Genomic DNA, 16,867 nt, shown 5'->3' with positions numbered 1-16,867 from the left:
GCCATATTCATAATTTTTAATGTTTATCAACCTGGCAATCCAAATAATTAAAAAAATCTCTAAATATGATTTTTTTCTAAAAATATAAGACCAATAAATACATTTAAGTACTGTACCTATATTACATGTAATAAGGCAGTATCCTGCAATCCACTGCACCTAAAACTCTTGCAACCTCTGGCACCCCCCCACCACAAAAAAAAAAAAAAAAAAAAAAAAAAAAAAAACCACACTTCGCTTTAATAATACTTTTTTTTTTTTTTTTCATAATAATTCACTTTGTTAGAACATTTGAGCACCTTGAAAATAGCAAGTTCTGGGTACGTATAAAATGTCATTCCCTTGCGATCTCTGGCACCTGAGTCAGTTTCTTCACACTCTCGTCGTTGCAACTCTTTCCTATTCCTTTGGTCTATGCAACTACATGCTGACCTTTATCATTTTAATGTGAATGTGTTCTACTGGATTTCAATTAGAATAATCCACTTACAGAATTGTATAAACTGTATTCAAGGTGTACGGTATATGCCTTAAAATTTATCTTAACAAAAATAATATCAATTAATAATATTACTCTGTTGTACTTACAATATCTTCGTGACAAAGCTTCACATAACCATGCTAAGTTTTAATTTTTATTCTCATACTTTTATTATTATTATTATTATTATTCATTATTATCATTATTATTATTAATGTTCCTGTGAACTAATCTGTTGCTCAGTAACTGGTCCAAGTGTGCATAATGCTAGCTTATATTTTTACCACACCACTCTAACTAATTGCACAACCGTACGTTACACAATACATGACGTAACCACAAAAACAAAACTCAACCTCACTCACAACAATCCTCATTATCGATACAGCTGAGGTAATTTACAACCACTTACTCCTCTGCAACAATTATAACCCACATGTAATTTAATCGACTGTTTTCCCCCTTTCCTTACCAAGTCTCCCCCAAACTGAAAAAAATCATCAAGCAGTCGTATTAAAACAAGAAACGTCATCGGTCTGAAGGGAGTTACAAAGATCGGACGAAGGTGAATTTAATCGTATGTCGGTCACAGGAATATAATGTCAGCATGTTTTCATACCACAACTACAACACCATCACCACTACTTCCATCATTCGTAATACTATTTACACTCGTACAACCCACTTCCATCACAACAACCAATAGTACAACCTCACAACCACAACACACTATTACACATTTCATACTATCACCACTACTAAATATACTATTATCCCACCACTACCATAACTCCCATCACCACTACATCTACCAATATCATTAATCATTCTCTCACCACAACCACCACAACCCTAACCAAAGCACCACCACAACCACAACTACCATATCCATAACATCACAACCACCACAACCCTAACCAAAGCACCACCACAACCACAACTACCACATCCAACCACCCTCACAACCACAACCAACACAACCCTAACCAGACCACCAGCACAACCAAAACCACAACACTCACATCCATAACCAAACCACAACCTCCAACCACCCTCACAACCAACACAACCCTAACCAAACCACCACCACCACCTCCACAACCACATCCATGACCTCACAACCACAACCACGACAATACTCACAGGTCGAGCAGAGGTAGATCAGTGGCTTGCAGTATGTTGAGGTAGATACACTTGCTCACTAGCTTCTTGGAGTACTTCGTCATCAACCTGAAAAAACACAAAAATAAACGTGAGATCATCAATATATTAACTTTTATACTTGTCTATCTACCTATCTATCGATCTACCTATCTATCTATGACTATCTAGGTATACCGATCTAACTACGACCTCTTTATCTAGGTCTACTTACGTATCTACCAACATAATCTATCTACCCATCCCTATCTATCTTGGTATACCAGCACTTGGCGTCTCTATGTCTCCCTCTGTATTTATGCACTTACGTCACGCTAGGCTTATTCATCTGACCTATCCATCATGTCTCTCTTTCTATCTATAGCCTGAAACCGCATCCTGTGAGGGAGGGCATCAACAAAAGAATCTTAAGGCATCTATGTTCCTCCTCAGCAATGACCCCTTCCCACGACACCCCACCTCCCCTCATTATACGCTCTATCTTATCTTTTCATTTATGTCCCATCCCCCTCAAAAAGAATATTAGCTAACTTATTCCGAGGACGCAGATTTCTTTATTTACTTGTTTATTTATTTTTCACTTTTATTTTTCCCATTATACAGAACTTGGCTTAGGAGACACCGACCTAGAGGGGTAAGATACAGCCTTCTTTAACCCATTCAGTATATGATATGTATTCCGATGACGTATAAATCTTGCTTTAAGACGATTGTATTTAGCTCACGAGATTTATTTGTCAACTGGAGGGGTTAGTACACAGCCTTCAATTACCCCCTCATGTCACGATATCTTAGGGCGGAAAGAAATTGTCTGGGGGTAGAAAGTACAACAGCAATAATAATAATAACAATAATAATTATAATAAAATGTAGAAAGCACTCAGAAAGTGCATACCTCCGCCAATGCCATTAAAATGGATCCGGATTCTTTCTTGGTCCATGGCCCCCCCTTTCCACAAAATTTCATCAAAATTCATTGGAAACTTTTGGAGACTGTGCGGGAAAAGTTAATCATTTTTTCCTTGGCCCATGGCCCACCCTTCCACAAAATTTAATCAAAATCCGTTCATAGCTTTTTGAATAATCCTGCTAACAGATCCGTGGATATGGGATTCGGATCCGCCCCATAATTTAATCAATTCTTTCTTGGTCCATGGCCTACTTTTCCAAAAAATATAATTGAAATTCACTGAAAACCTCTGGAGATATAGTGCAGGATACTCAGGATCCGGATCCGCCCCCATATTCAGTAATTTTTGGCCCATGGCCCATCCTTCCACAAAATTTAATCAATATTCGTTCATAACTTTTTGAGTGATCCTGCTAACTGACTAACAAACAAACAAACAAACCAATGCCAACATAACCTCCTTGGCGGAGGTAATAATGATGTTATTGGACTGAAAGGGCCAAAATGCTTCATCAATGACAATCTGAGTATGAAAATAACGAAGCCCTTCTCTATAGACTCCAGTGCTATCAACTCCTGCACTAAGCTACTAAGATGAAGAAACCGTCTGTTTGTGGCAGAATAAACTAAACGACACAAAAACAAAAAAAAGGACAGTGTCAAACCCCCATCAATCAAGAGGTTTTCCCCAATTCGTTCACTACAAGGAGTTTCCTATATGCAGAAGTAAATAAATAAATTAATTAATAAATAAAACGTAGCACAATGAGCTAAACGGATATCATCGTTCAGAAAAAAGTTATTGGGACAGTTTTCAGTCTAAGTTTAGAGGTTTTTACCAAGATGGCCAAACCAACAGAAGGGCTGGGAATGTAAAGCCTACCCAAATTAACTTTTCTGGAGGAGTGTACTTTACATTCCAGTCTATATAAAGGTCAACTTGTTGCTTTCCTCCCCGACCTACCATTTTCCACTCCAACTGCTCACAGATGACCATATTCTCGTGGTCTGAGGAGGCTCTAGTAAATTCAAAGCACCACTTCCCTTTGTAATGTACTTTCCATACTGAACTTATAACCACTTCATTACGATGACGTCTTTCATCTTTTATTCTCGCAAACGAAAAGACGATTTTATGCAACTCTAGAATGAGCTCCCTAAATTAACCTGTTCAGTAACCAATTGAACAGGTTAATGGAGATCTACACCCGTATTCTCACTGGATATGGAAGCTCCTTGGCACCTATTCCTTAGCGATTTGTTTTTGAATACGGCCGGTTAATATCAACTTGTACACTATTTATGCAGTGTGGTGATATTAGAATTATTTATGCACAGTATGAAGGTTGTAGAATTTTCAAAACACAATTAGGGTGTAATAGGCAAGAATATAAGTGCGTTCTCGAGGCGAAGGAATTAAGGTGTAATAATAACATCTACGGAAGTTTCTAAAGGCCCTGAAGACGTACTGTGGCTAAAGGCTGGAGGTTCTGCTGGCATGTTTCCATCCTCTGATACAAGGACCCTGTTGTGGGGTCTGATTAAGAGGGGAGGGAGGGAGGGAGCGCGGGAGGGAGAGGGGGAAGGATAGGGGGCCAGGCAGTTGCAAAGGACACCCATAAATACCCTAGTGTTTGACAAGAGAGAGAGAGAGAGAGAGAGAGAGAGAGAGAGAGAGAGAGAATTTTATGGGGAAGTGTGAAAGATATGGGTACTAGTCGCGGCGCACGTCTCTGAGGTTGTCATTATCGTACCCTTGCAACCTACCATTCAAAAGTGCGTCCCATTTCGTGTATAACATGAGACGCAAGTGATTCGTGTATATGTTCGTGTATAATAATATTCGTGCATAATATGACTCGTGTATAATATAAGAAAACGGACGCACTTTTGAATGATAGGTTACCAGAGTAAGATAATGACAACCTCAGAGTCGTGCGCCGCGTCTACAGTGCTAAATACATGAACACCAATAAAAATAAGAGGTGAAATTAGCAAGCTGTAAACCTGAATTAGAAGAATAAAAAAAGGTGTACAATAATAATAATAATAATAATAATAATAATAATACACAGGACTAAAGACTATGAAAGAGAAGGGGTCATGCAGTAATAGTGTTTGACAGGAGGTGAATGACCGGGACGGGGCAAGAGGAGAAAAAGAGGAGTATGAAAAAGGGGGGAGAGGGAGAGGATGGAGAGGGAAGATGGAAGAAAGGGCAATGGGGAGAGGGAGGGGTGCGAGGATGGAATGAGATGGATGGGAGAACGGGATAAGGGGTGAGGGTGAGGAAGAGAGAATGGTATTATAGTCAAAATGCGTGAAAGGAGGAAATGGTAGGTGCAATAAGGATACACGTGAACGAAAAGAATGGAAAAGGAGGAAAGGAGAGAAATGGTACAGAGAAAGTGGAGGGTTTAAGCGACCCTTCCCCAACCCTCCCACTGGTTTGGCTATGTTGATTAGTTTTACTCCTTTTTAATACGACATTTTTAATTCACTTCTTTCCACTACCAAACTATTCTATTCCTAATGGAATTCTAATGACGAGGTCTAACAGACCATTTCTAGACCCCTCACTCTGCGACGTAACTACCCTTTAGTAAAATATTGCTTTGCAGACACCAAAATGGAAATTTATTGAAATACTGCCTTGGAGATACCACACACACACACACACACACACACACACACACACACACACACACACACACACACACACAAAGGGAAATATTGCTTCGGATGTACCAAAAACAGGGTAACTAAACACGTAACTGTACCGATGGGGGAAGCTAGCAAGATTTACTATAAATATGAATGGAGTCATGGAACTTTTCAAACTCTTTCGTCATGTGGTCTCCTCTGAGCCAAGTACTACTGTATGGCAACAGAGAAAATTTAATACGAAAAAAAAAAAAAAAAAAAAAAAAAATCCTTAACCCCTTTAACATGTAAACCTCCGCTGAAACCGTCCGACGGTACCAAAAATAATATAAACCACGTCATAAAACTGCACGTGTCATTGGTAAGGCCCATGCTGCGTCCTGGAGATAAAAATAACCTAGAACGCTACAACCATTCGGTATATTCTTATCTACATTTCAGACAATAGGCTGAAAACAGGTGTGTGTGTGTGTGTGTGTGTGTGTGTGTGTGTGTGTGTGTGTGTGTGTGTGTGTGTGTGTGTGTGTGTGTGTGTGTGTGTGTGTGTGTGTGTGTGTGTGTGTGTGTGTGTGTGTGTGTGTGTGTGTGTGTGTGTGTGTGTGTGTGTGTGTGTGTGTGTGTGTGTGTGTGTGTGTGTGTGTGTGTGTGTGTGTGTGTGTGTGTGTGTGTGTGTGTGTGTGTGTGTGTGTGTGTGTGTGTGTGTGTGTGTGTGTGTGTGTGTGTGTGTGTGTGTGTGTGTGTGTGTGTGTGTGTGTGTGTGTGTGTGTGTGTGTGTGTGTGTGTGTGTGTGTGTGTGTGTGTGTGTGTGTGTGTGTGTGTGTGTGTGTGTGTGTGTGTGTGTGTGTGTGTGTGTGTGTGTGTCTGTGTGTGTGTGTGTGTGTGTGTGTGTGTGTGTGTGTGTGTGTGTGTGTGTGTGTGTGTGTGTGTGTGTGTGTGTGTGTGTGTGTGTGTGTGTGTGTGTGTGTGTGTGTGTGTGTGTGTGAGAGAGAGAGAGAGAGAGAGAGAGAGAGAGAGAGAGAGAGAGAGAGAGAGCACGCCATTGGACTCTACACAACAACCGTTTAAGTCTGATCACGCTTTCTCCCCATCCCCTTTCTCTCTCTCTCTCTCTCTCTCTCTCTCTCTCTCTCTCTCTCTCTCCATCACAGAGCATCCTAGCGTTTATGGGGTTCATGAAGATTGCAGGATACATCTACCCCACTCAGGCTGTTAATCCCTTCACCTGAATAAAATCGTCTGGATAGCAAGAATGAAGATGTATTGAAGAGATATATCATAATTACAGTACTTGTCTGTTTATCTATTTAACCTAATTATGATTAATTTTGCTATTAATTCCTGCGTAAATTATAAACCAAGTGCCTATTAACGCTCCACTACGACTACAAAAAGTTGACTGCCAGTGTCCCCAAAATTTATAGTATCAGCTGCATGAACAGGAGTTGTGATATTACAGAAGAGATTCTTGACTCAGAGGACTGCCTTATACCGGGCAGGCCATACGTTTTCTTTCTTTCGTTTTTCTTTTTAAATGGCTGAGAACCCCAGAGTTTTTGCAGCTAAAAACCTAACTCACGCGATCGTTTTACTCGACTGAAGACTTTTATTGTTTATCGCCAGAAGGTTTTTCTCAACTGCAGGATGCATCCAGAATCCCAAAGGTTACTGAAAGCGTGAACGCAAGCCTTCCACATCTGCCAGTCATTCAATGAACACCTCTGAACTTTATTTTTTCATGCACAACACGTACAGTGCGACAAATCTGAACCAAGGACAACGTAAGTATATATAAATTTGAGGTAGCTACATTTTCAGATACTGATGCATCACAGTTACTGGCTACTTCAACCAATAATCTGCAACCCATTTCACTACGTTACTGCCACAGCAAACATATAATTACGAGAACGCTATCGAGAGAACCAACAGTCAGACTTGCCCCACACATCTGTGCCGTCCCAGATTCAAACGTGGTACACCGCACACAAATCAAAATGTACGGTACCATCCAGAGAAGGTACGACGATAATCTAAAGGAAGACTACTTGTGTTCATGTCCCAAGCAAATCAGTCAATCATCATCTGAATGTGTATATGATAACAAAACATTAACTAGGAGGTCACATGCAAGATACTCTGTACACTGGGTATTAATCATAAAATAAAGAAATAAATAAAATAAAAATAGGCTGCCCACGTGGAGTACGACAAACAAGCATTATGCAGAATCGTTAAGAAAGCACATTTCGCGTTTTTTTTTTCCCCTAATGATGTACAGTAAGCAAAGAAGCACGGTACAGGAGGCCCTAGGCACGATGAATTTCAGAGTAAAAGCCGCATTCTAGCTGACACAGAAGGCTCCACAGCACGTGTTCATTAGCGACTGAGTTTGTATATGAGTATTATACCAGAACATCGCCTTGGGTCACTTGTATGTCGCGACATAATTTGCACTAACAACAAAAAGAGAAGCACTGAGATGCAAAACGCAGAATAAATAGCAAAGGAAGAGGTGTTACGAAAAGCTACTAAGAATATGACACAGAGGACTATTGCAAGGCTTCAGTCATCGTGTAATCGTTATGTATCGCTGAGTGATGTAACTGGCGATAAGTTGGTAATAACAGATGCATGATCACACGAAGTATTTAGAAAAAAAAAACAATATATATATATATATATATATATATATATATATATATATATATATCATTCAGTCTCTGAGGGCGAGTCATTAACTTTCGTTCGTTGTGTCCTATTGTTTTATGCCTAAACCTATGATGGTGATGCCTTTTCCACTTTATTTTTGCCAACCCCCAAGTAATGATTTCAGTAACCTCTAGGAGTGACTCTCTTTCTTTCTCTCTCTCTCTCTGATCTTACAGACTTCATTAACCCTTTCACTACGTCTCCAACAAATGCCTCTGGAGGTGGCAAGAATGAATTAAAGTCATCGCGCTGAGTGTGTTAAGTATTTTGATTCTCTCTCTCTCTCTTTCTCTCTCTCTCTCTCCACAACGAACAACAAGAGCAGCCCGATAAAACTAAACCTCTCGCGCTTCACAAATGGTTCGGAAAACATACGGTTCGAGTTCACTTCTTCTCAAGCCTTCATCCCTTCAACATTCTCCTCCCACACGATTTTACTCACGACAAGAAAGCATCGTGGCAGTGAAAGGGCTAATGAAGGCTGTATCTAACCTCGTGAATTCGATCATTCACACCTGACGTGAATTAAATCGTTTGGAGTTGTTATTTTTATTAATAATAACAGTAGCCGTAGTCGTAGTAGTAGTAGTTGCAGTAGAAGTAGTAGTAATTAATAATAATAATAATAATAATAATAATAAAATGAGGAGGAGGATTCCACATCTGCAACTAAAACAATAATAATAATAATATAATAATGAGAGAGAGAGAGAGAGAGAGAGAGAGAGAGAGAGAGAGAGAGAGAGAGAGAGTTTTCCTCCAAATATGATCATGGATTTACTTTCTTTTCTTATAGACACAGATACTATTTCTCTTCTCCCCCTTCAACCAACATCTATACCTACATACGGTAACTTGCCTTCTATTTTAAGTTCTTTAATACCGCTACGTCTCATGTCTTACCCTTGCTACTGGCTGATGATTTTCTGCCCATAAAATAAAATCCATACCCAACCCTCCTTTTCTACCTGTCTACTAATATTTTAGGAGAGAGAGAGAGAGAGAGAGAGAGAGAGAGAGAGAGAGAGAGAGAGAGAGAGAGAAATCTTCCTCCAAACATCATGGATTTACTTTTTCTCATAAACACAGGTACTATTTTTCTCCCCCTTCAACCAACATCAATAGCTACATATGGTAACTTGCCTTTACGTCTATTTTAAGCTCTTTAATACGACTACATCTCCTGTCTTACCCTTGCTACTGGCTGACGAAATTGTACCCATAAAATAAAATCCATGCACAACCCTCCTTTTCTACCTGTCAACTAACATTTTAATCCCTTCAATACAATGACAGCTTTTCTTCATCCTGTTACAGCCACACCTTGTTATTTATTCTGGGGGAGATCTTACAGCATCCCTTTCCCAGCTTACCATCACTGACACAACCCCATCTCTTTATACTAACCCTTCAAGTTAAAATCAAATCTACTTTCCTCCGCAACCCATTCCACTAACATTGTCAAGTTATCAAACCTTCAGTACTAGACCTCTTTTCTTTCATAAGTATATCCAAGAAGAGTCTTATCTGTAAACATACTCTTTTCTTCATAATCTTTTCCACCAAATCGAAGCAAAAATCTATCATCATTTTCCCTTGCAACTTTAAAAATAACATAAAACCCACTTTCTTAACCTTTTTTAAAATAACAATCACCAATATAAAGACTAACATCAATATATAGCTTTTACTACAACATTCAAGTTATAACTGAGTCTGACCTAGTCCCTCTCCTTTTTATAACTTTCCAAAAACATCAATATCAAGGCTAACCAATCTCCTTCCCTTCACAACTCTACCCACGTATGTTCTAATCTAGCCCAACTGTCACCAACGGGAAGAAGACGAAGATAAACGAATAACGGAAATACCTGATGATAAACGAAATGTAAAGAAAACTGTCACTAAATTATTATAATGCTGTGTTCCGTATTTCTGCTGAATATCTACCTGTCTGTCTGTCTCTTCGTCTGCCTGTTTCGTCTGTCAGTTCATCTATTAATTTCCCTCTTCAGCAAACTTTGCGTATGTCTGTCTGTCTGTCTAGTTTCTATCCGCATCGCCAAAGGTCAGTCTCACCACAAAATGACAGGAATGTCTAGCTAGGGAATTCAATGGTCCTCAAGCTTTATGGCCAGCGACCCATCAAACAGAGTTGGTAAAGGCTCTGGATCCCCATTCTTCCCTAAATCTTTATCACACACACACACACACACACACACACACACACACACACACACACACACACACAAAGCAGTAGCAACTTATTCCTGTAGATTTAAGTTCCGTGCTGTGCTACGATAGTGGGGGCAGGTGCCACCTTTAGTCAAACCGACACGAAAATATTGACTTTTCTAACACCGGTACCAGATAAGCGCTTAAGGGCATAACTACTGATAATTAGCCATCAAATGCTCTAAAGCAAAATCAGGCTGACGTGGAGATTTTTTTTTTTTTCCACGCATTACTGAGAGTTTGCCGCTTGGACACGTATGGCTACGAAGTTTAGCAACATAACAAAGAATAAAAGTGACTGAACGTGTCATATGATGATTACGATGAGAGGGGGAGGATCGGGGGGTTGGCAGGGGAAGAAAAGCCCAGGGGGTGTTACTCTCGATAATTTTAAACTATACCGCCCGACTTCGGGATTATGGTTGTAGTAACGTTCTGCACACACATATACAGTGATGTATGCAGCACAAATAATACAGCATTTAGCCTATTCTATGTTTCAGCGAGTCATAGCTTGAAAACTATTGGGTTAATGAAATCAAATATAACCAACGCCAATCTAAAGGACTCAATCGCTAAATAAACCAACCACCAACGCAATCCACATCAACCAACCTACATGTCATCTTTCAAACCAAAAAATCAGAGCCTTTAGTACATTCCACACGGTCAACAACTCAAGCCAGCTATATCCCCATACAGAACAACCAAGAAACAATCTTTCTACAGCCACACTCCTCAATTCCGGAAGGGGTGACCATAAAAGAATCTACCCCACGTCACCCTGTCCTCCGCTATCAGGTTGCCCTTTCTCCAACTCAAACCACCTTCACACACACCTCTCCATCCTTCTATCTCATCCTGTCTTCCGTTTCCCCTCCATCTCCCTCCTAAGCAGTCTACCATTTTCCATTCTCTACCATTAGCCAAACCATCTCCAGGTATTTGCAACGCTTTCCAGCACATCCACAATAGCACCGTAACTCACTTTTCACTTCCTAATTCTCTCTCTCTCTCTCTCTCTCTCTCTCTCTCTCGCCATGTAGGTAATTTTGTTCCTCCAAAATACCCTAATGTCCTACTTAGACAACTTATTACTATAAAAGTGGGCACAACACTATAATATGTTCCTATGACAGGCAGCTATCCATATACACGTGTTCGTCACGATTAAGATTTTGTAATAAGACGCCACGTCTATCTATCTATCTATCTATCTGTCTGTCTGTCTAACCTATTCTGGGGGAGGGGGTGTCTGCGTTAATCATAAAAAATTAGTTTGCTCTCGTTTTATATGCAGCAGAAGTTACTCCCCTCCACCACATGCTTTATGCCAACCTGACTGATTTAACGTACTATTTTACTTTCATTTGCAGAAGGACCAATTTATTAACAGTGTCAGGCACGATTCCCTGACAAGGGCATTATTTAGTGAAAACTGACCATGAAACTGACTCTACTTTAAGGCACCACTGAAGTTATCCCAGCAGTAACTCCATTATTATGCTTTTAAATCCATCAATTACTGCCATGTTCTTGTAACTTTCGGACGATTCAAATATCTTTAGAAAAACCTCGCAGTGATGGTTTGAAGCAGGCTATATTGATGCTACCCGCCCTGCAAAGTACAAACGATATAGCATGGCTTATGAAATGCCTCTTACTGCAGGAGGTTCATAAAAATATACATAAATCCTTCCAGCTATTGGTTCTCCTTAAGACTGGAAGACGCACCTTTTACGAGGATAATAAAAAGATATGAAGTAGAGAGAGAGAGAGAGAGAGAGAGAGAGAGAGAGAGAGAGAGAGACCTTCCTTTGAAACTGCCCCTTTCACTGAGGTGCACTACGCCCTCCTCCCTTCCCACCCACACCGCCCATTTCAGTTCTAATATAGCCACATAAAACATTGGTCTGGCCCAGGTATGACGTCATCGTTAGCCCCTTCAGTTCGGTGACGTATTGAGTTTCACCTTTTCAATCTGGACATTTATATATTTCTTTAACTTTCAGTCTGGACATTTTTTAACAATTTATTTAACCCTTTCAATCTGGACATTTCTTACATTTTTCTTGCTAACGTCAGAAGAATTTAGTTCATTAGGGACTCTTTAACTGGAAGGATGATAAGTAGCTTCATTAATTCCTTTACTACAAGGCAAATAAACTTGTCTGGAGGTTTACTGTTCACTTTGTCATCCTTCTATCCGGAATGCTGGGCTGTAACAGGAGATTAACGAGGAATATGATGCCAGTCACTAAAAGGGGCTGCCAACTGTACGTAGAGCCACGGTATTGTCTTTTCCTGCCACTTTACTACGTGATATAAGCTGCAATCTGGGCCAAGTGAAAGTGAATGAACTTTAGCATATGTCACTGGATTGAAAGGATTCATCTTACCTCAAGACTACAGTATTTTACTCAACTCAGGAAGGATATCTAACAGCAGGGGAGATAATTTTGGCTAAATCTAGTGTGAAAAGACCATCAAAAACTGCATAAAAGCCCCAGAAACCACCAAGAACTAAACATGATATAGATTACTGCACTGCCGGGGTTTACTACTGTCATTTGTTTTTTGTTTTTTTCTAACAACAAATACGTCAACAGGGTGAAGGAGTTAATTCACTCACTAAGAGACTCTTCGTACCATCAACAAAATTGTCTGACGGTGGCATGGCCATTTAAAAAAAAAAAAAAAAAAAAAAAAAAAAAAAAAACATGGATAAATGGAAAGTGTTATTAATTCCTTCGCTAACAGAGGTCCTCCCTACTATATACCGGCACGAATCGTAGTGAAGTGGCCTGAGGTGAAAGGATATACGCTCAGTCCCAGGCCGAGGCAGGGAAGTATGATTATCAGAATTTCGTTACAACAGATTTTACTTGAGTTCCGTGAGGCCCAGTGACAATTCATAAAAACTCTCCTGCAAAAAGAATCGCACCTGTCTTGAATGATATAGTGACAGTCTATATAGACCGTATTAGCACCAAAGAGGTGACATGTGATGGTGTACGGTACACAAGAATACACTCAAACGCCTCATACCGTGATTAGCCTAAAGGGGCATCACTGTTCATTAGGTTACCAAAATGCTAATCCAAGACTCTCTATACAGTGTCATAAACACATAAATCAAAAAATCAATAAAATAGCCACTGATCCTGACTTATATTGTAATATGAATACATGTATTTAGTCCACATCTCATGGGGATATTATTGTTGGTCTGTTTTCACTTAACAGTAATTCGACGCCTCTCTTCAGCGTAGTTGATGGCTAGTAATTATATTAAAGGATAAATCTGCTCAGTAGTCAAGGACTGTCCTACCTCAACAACTATGGCTCACAGAATTTCATGCAACAACGGTCCAGCTCTGGCAGATGAAAACAAAACAAACTACAGTACAGCAAAAACCTACCTAACATCCAGTGTTGTCTACCAATCCACTGACTTCCGGGTCATATTTTTAATATTGTCTAGTGTCTTCCGTGGGGAGGGATGCGGGAGGCAGAGGGAAAATAGGAAACAGCAGTGCAGGGGATGGGCACTGCACAATAAAAATCTGTATCAGACTCAGTAGGTGACGCAATACGGATTCTCATTACTTATATACCGATCTTATCAATCAACCATCGTCTTCCATGGAACACATTACCAATTCATTATCAAGGTATCAATGTAACTTACTACCAGCGTATACACCGGTGCCATTTATCATTTGCATCATCATGACGTCACGACAAAGGATGGGAGTTAAGAGGCGGTGCACAGAGCCAAGTGGATAAAGTGGAGAGAGGGAAGGTGGAGAAGATAATTGGATAAAGGGGACAGGGAAGAGTGGAGAGGACTGAGCCCACTGAGCTTCACATGAAAACATCCATACGTCAAAAACATCCCAGTAAGTCGCCAGCACAGAACACGACAAACACCCAGTCAGCGGTTTTAAATATGCAGTGCCTGGTTTTAAGTATGCAGTGCCTAACACGGAGGATGAGTCAACCCAGACAAGGCAGCGTGTCTTCCCTCCAAAGTGCATATCAACCCTCGAATGGGCAGTACAGTGAACGCCATTGACATCACGCCCCTAAACAAGTGATCATGGGATAGGGGTGATAGGTAGAAGAGAAGAACCAGCAAGTACCACACCCTTGATGGCCACAAGTAGCCAGTAAGACACATCAAATAAGCAGCTTACGTATTGCATTCAATGTTATATGTTGCATTTTCGTAAATGTTATACGCAGCTTACGTATTGCATTCAATGCTATCTGTTGCCTTCTCGTTATTGTTATACTGTGACCTTGAAAGTCTTACACACACACACACACACACACACACACACACACACACACACACACACCTAACCACGCTCAAAGATATCTAAAATACTTGTCTCTGGCATCTACGAGGTTAATTTTGTTAATATGCTTAAAAATTCCCCCCCTCTCTCTCGCCTGTAGTTAATCTGTTCATGCTTTCAAAATAACCCCCTCCTCTTTCTCTCATTAGTACCATAATGACCAATGCTTTCACCTCTGACTTCTATACCCTTAACAAGAAGGAAAAAACAACTTCATTACCATTACCCCGTTTTTCTAAACTCCTATCAACTACAATGACTCATCCTTACACACTTAAAATCTCTCTCTCTCTCTCGGTCCAGGTGTGCCTCCCCATATAAACACCTGCGGATGATGCACCTTAGCTCATTAAAACTTTACAACTTTTAATTACGCACACCTGTTTTTTTAATAACTTAGAATCGAAGAGCTCCATGAACTAATATTTTCTGGCAATATTTCAAGCCTCAATTTCTTGCCAGGTTTATCTACACTACATACGTTTTATAGAGACGCGGAACCTGAGACCTACTGATAGTCTTTTGTTTATTATAAGGCTCAACATCTCACCCTCATCTCTCTCGTCTATGGTGCAATCGTATTTACAATGCTCGCTCATCGGTATTTCCCAAGCCATGCATTTCCTTCTCGTGTCAAAGAATTTCCTAGATTCTCCACACACACACACACACACACACACACAACCTAATCTCTCATCCCCAGCACACATGCACCCCTCTCTCTCTAACACACACAGACACAGACAGACAGACAGACACACATACACAAATTTTCTCATCTCACTCATCCCCACCAACCACGCAGTATCTCACTCACTCTCTCTCTCACACACACACACACACACATTTTCTCATCTCACTCATCCCCATCAAACATGCAGTATCTCTCTCTCTCTCTCTCTCACACACACACACACACACACACACACACACACACACAGGCCCCGTACCACCATCACCGTCCATTACTACCACTACAATTTACACAGTTGAACAATTCCCTCAACTCCTTCCATACGACGCCGTTCTATTCTTGCTACAGCCTACGAATCTATTCACCTTCGAAGAGGCTATGCGTAGTAGCCGTAATAAAAATAAATGAATAAAGAAAATAAATTGTTTCCATCAGCCCGAAAACCCTCTCAGGCAAAACTTGTGTTGAATGGTCGCCAAAAGATAAATAATAATAATAATGATGATAACAAATAATAATAATAATAATAATAATAATAATAAAATACCCGGTGTAATGGAAGGCTCTTACTCTGAGGCCCGTATTCTCGTGGGGTAAAGAGGCTCCCTAGCACCTCTTCCTTAGCGATTTATTTTCCAAACTACCCTATTTTGCTTCTTATATCTTTTTAATATCGACACTGATTGCATGAAAAGCATACAAGAATATACAAACGGAGCTGAGATAAACCGGTGAGGAAGAGGTGTTACTACCGGTATGTTTTCTAACCGCAGGGCAATACCGCAGTGAGTAGACTAAACACGCTATTCCTTGTACCATACCAACCAAGACAAACAGCGATAAATGAACTGATGGATGGGTATATGAGAACGAAACAGGATAAAAAAAAACGAACAGGAAAGATATGGCACTAAGGAAAATGTCACAGGAACCGAGATGGGCGACGAGATAAGAAAATGGAGCAAAGGTGACAGAAAACGAGGTGAGGATAACAAAAAGGAGAAAAAATCGTAGATGAAACACGATAATGCGAAGAGACATGATATAACAATATAGATAGGATGTGAAGCACGAGGTATTAAGGAAAATTATATTAAAAAGGGACAAAAATGAAAGGAAAGGTAAATTGACGCGAGGGAAAAAAATACAATTAAGGGAAGAAAATAAAAGCACTGACGAAGATGGGAAGAAATGAAACGAAGTGAGGAAGAAGACGGGAATAAATGAAACGAAGTGAAAAGAAAATAACAGGAAATGACGTAGAGAAAATATACAACGACGTAGAGGCTATGAAAAGAAAACTATGTAAAAGAAACCAGAAATCGAGATGTACGGGAAAAATGAAGACGACAGGAATTAAAGGAGACGTGAAGAAAGAAAAAACGACGAACGCCCTGCAAGAACGTAAGAAAATGAAGTGAGAAAGAAAGAAATATAATCCGAGGAAACTGCACCAAAGACAACAAAGGTATGAAAGATCAAGACAAGAGAGCAAGGGAAGAAAATAAGACATGCCAACAAAGAAAACGAGCCACAAAGGGGATACCTAAAATAAAACTCAATACAAAACTCTCACACTTCCACCTCATCTCTGTTCGCCCCTTATAAATTCGTAATATTATTCCACTGATTATAACAACCACTATGTA

General features: G+C 40.0%; 1 protein-coding gene across 1 annotated transcript in view; it reads right to left on the bottom strand.

The window, feature by feature from the left end:
* Window positions 1–16,867, bottom strand: part of LOC145404827 (uncharacterized) — a 113,678-nt gene that overhangs the window by 56,725 nt on the left and 40,086 nt on the right. Inside the window, exon 3 of the mRNA XM_080276325.1 lies at window positions 1,625–1,711. Coding sequence (XP_080132451.1) covers window positions 1,625–1,711 — 87 coding nt within the window. The remainder of the gene's footprint in view (window positions 1–1,624; window positions 1,712–16,867) is intronic.

Source organism: Coenobita brevimanus, chromosome 65 (assembly GCF_032717465.1).
Source record: "Coenobita brevimanus isolate Jiangsu-jjx chromosome 65, ASM3271746v2, whole genome shotgun sequence".
In the NCBI taxonomy this organism is placed as follows: Eukaryota; Metazoa; Arthropoda; class Malacostraca; order Decapoda; family Coenobitidae; genus Coenobita; species Coenobita brevimanus.
Note: the sequence above shows the minus strand (reverse complement) of the source record. Positions and strands in the feature narration are given on the sequence as shown.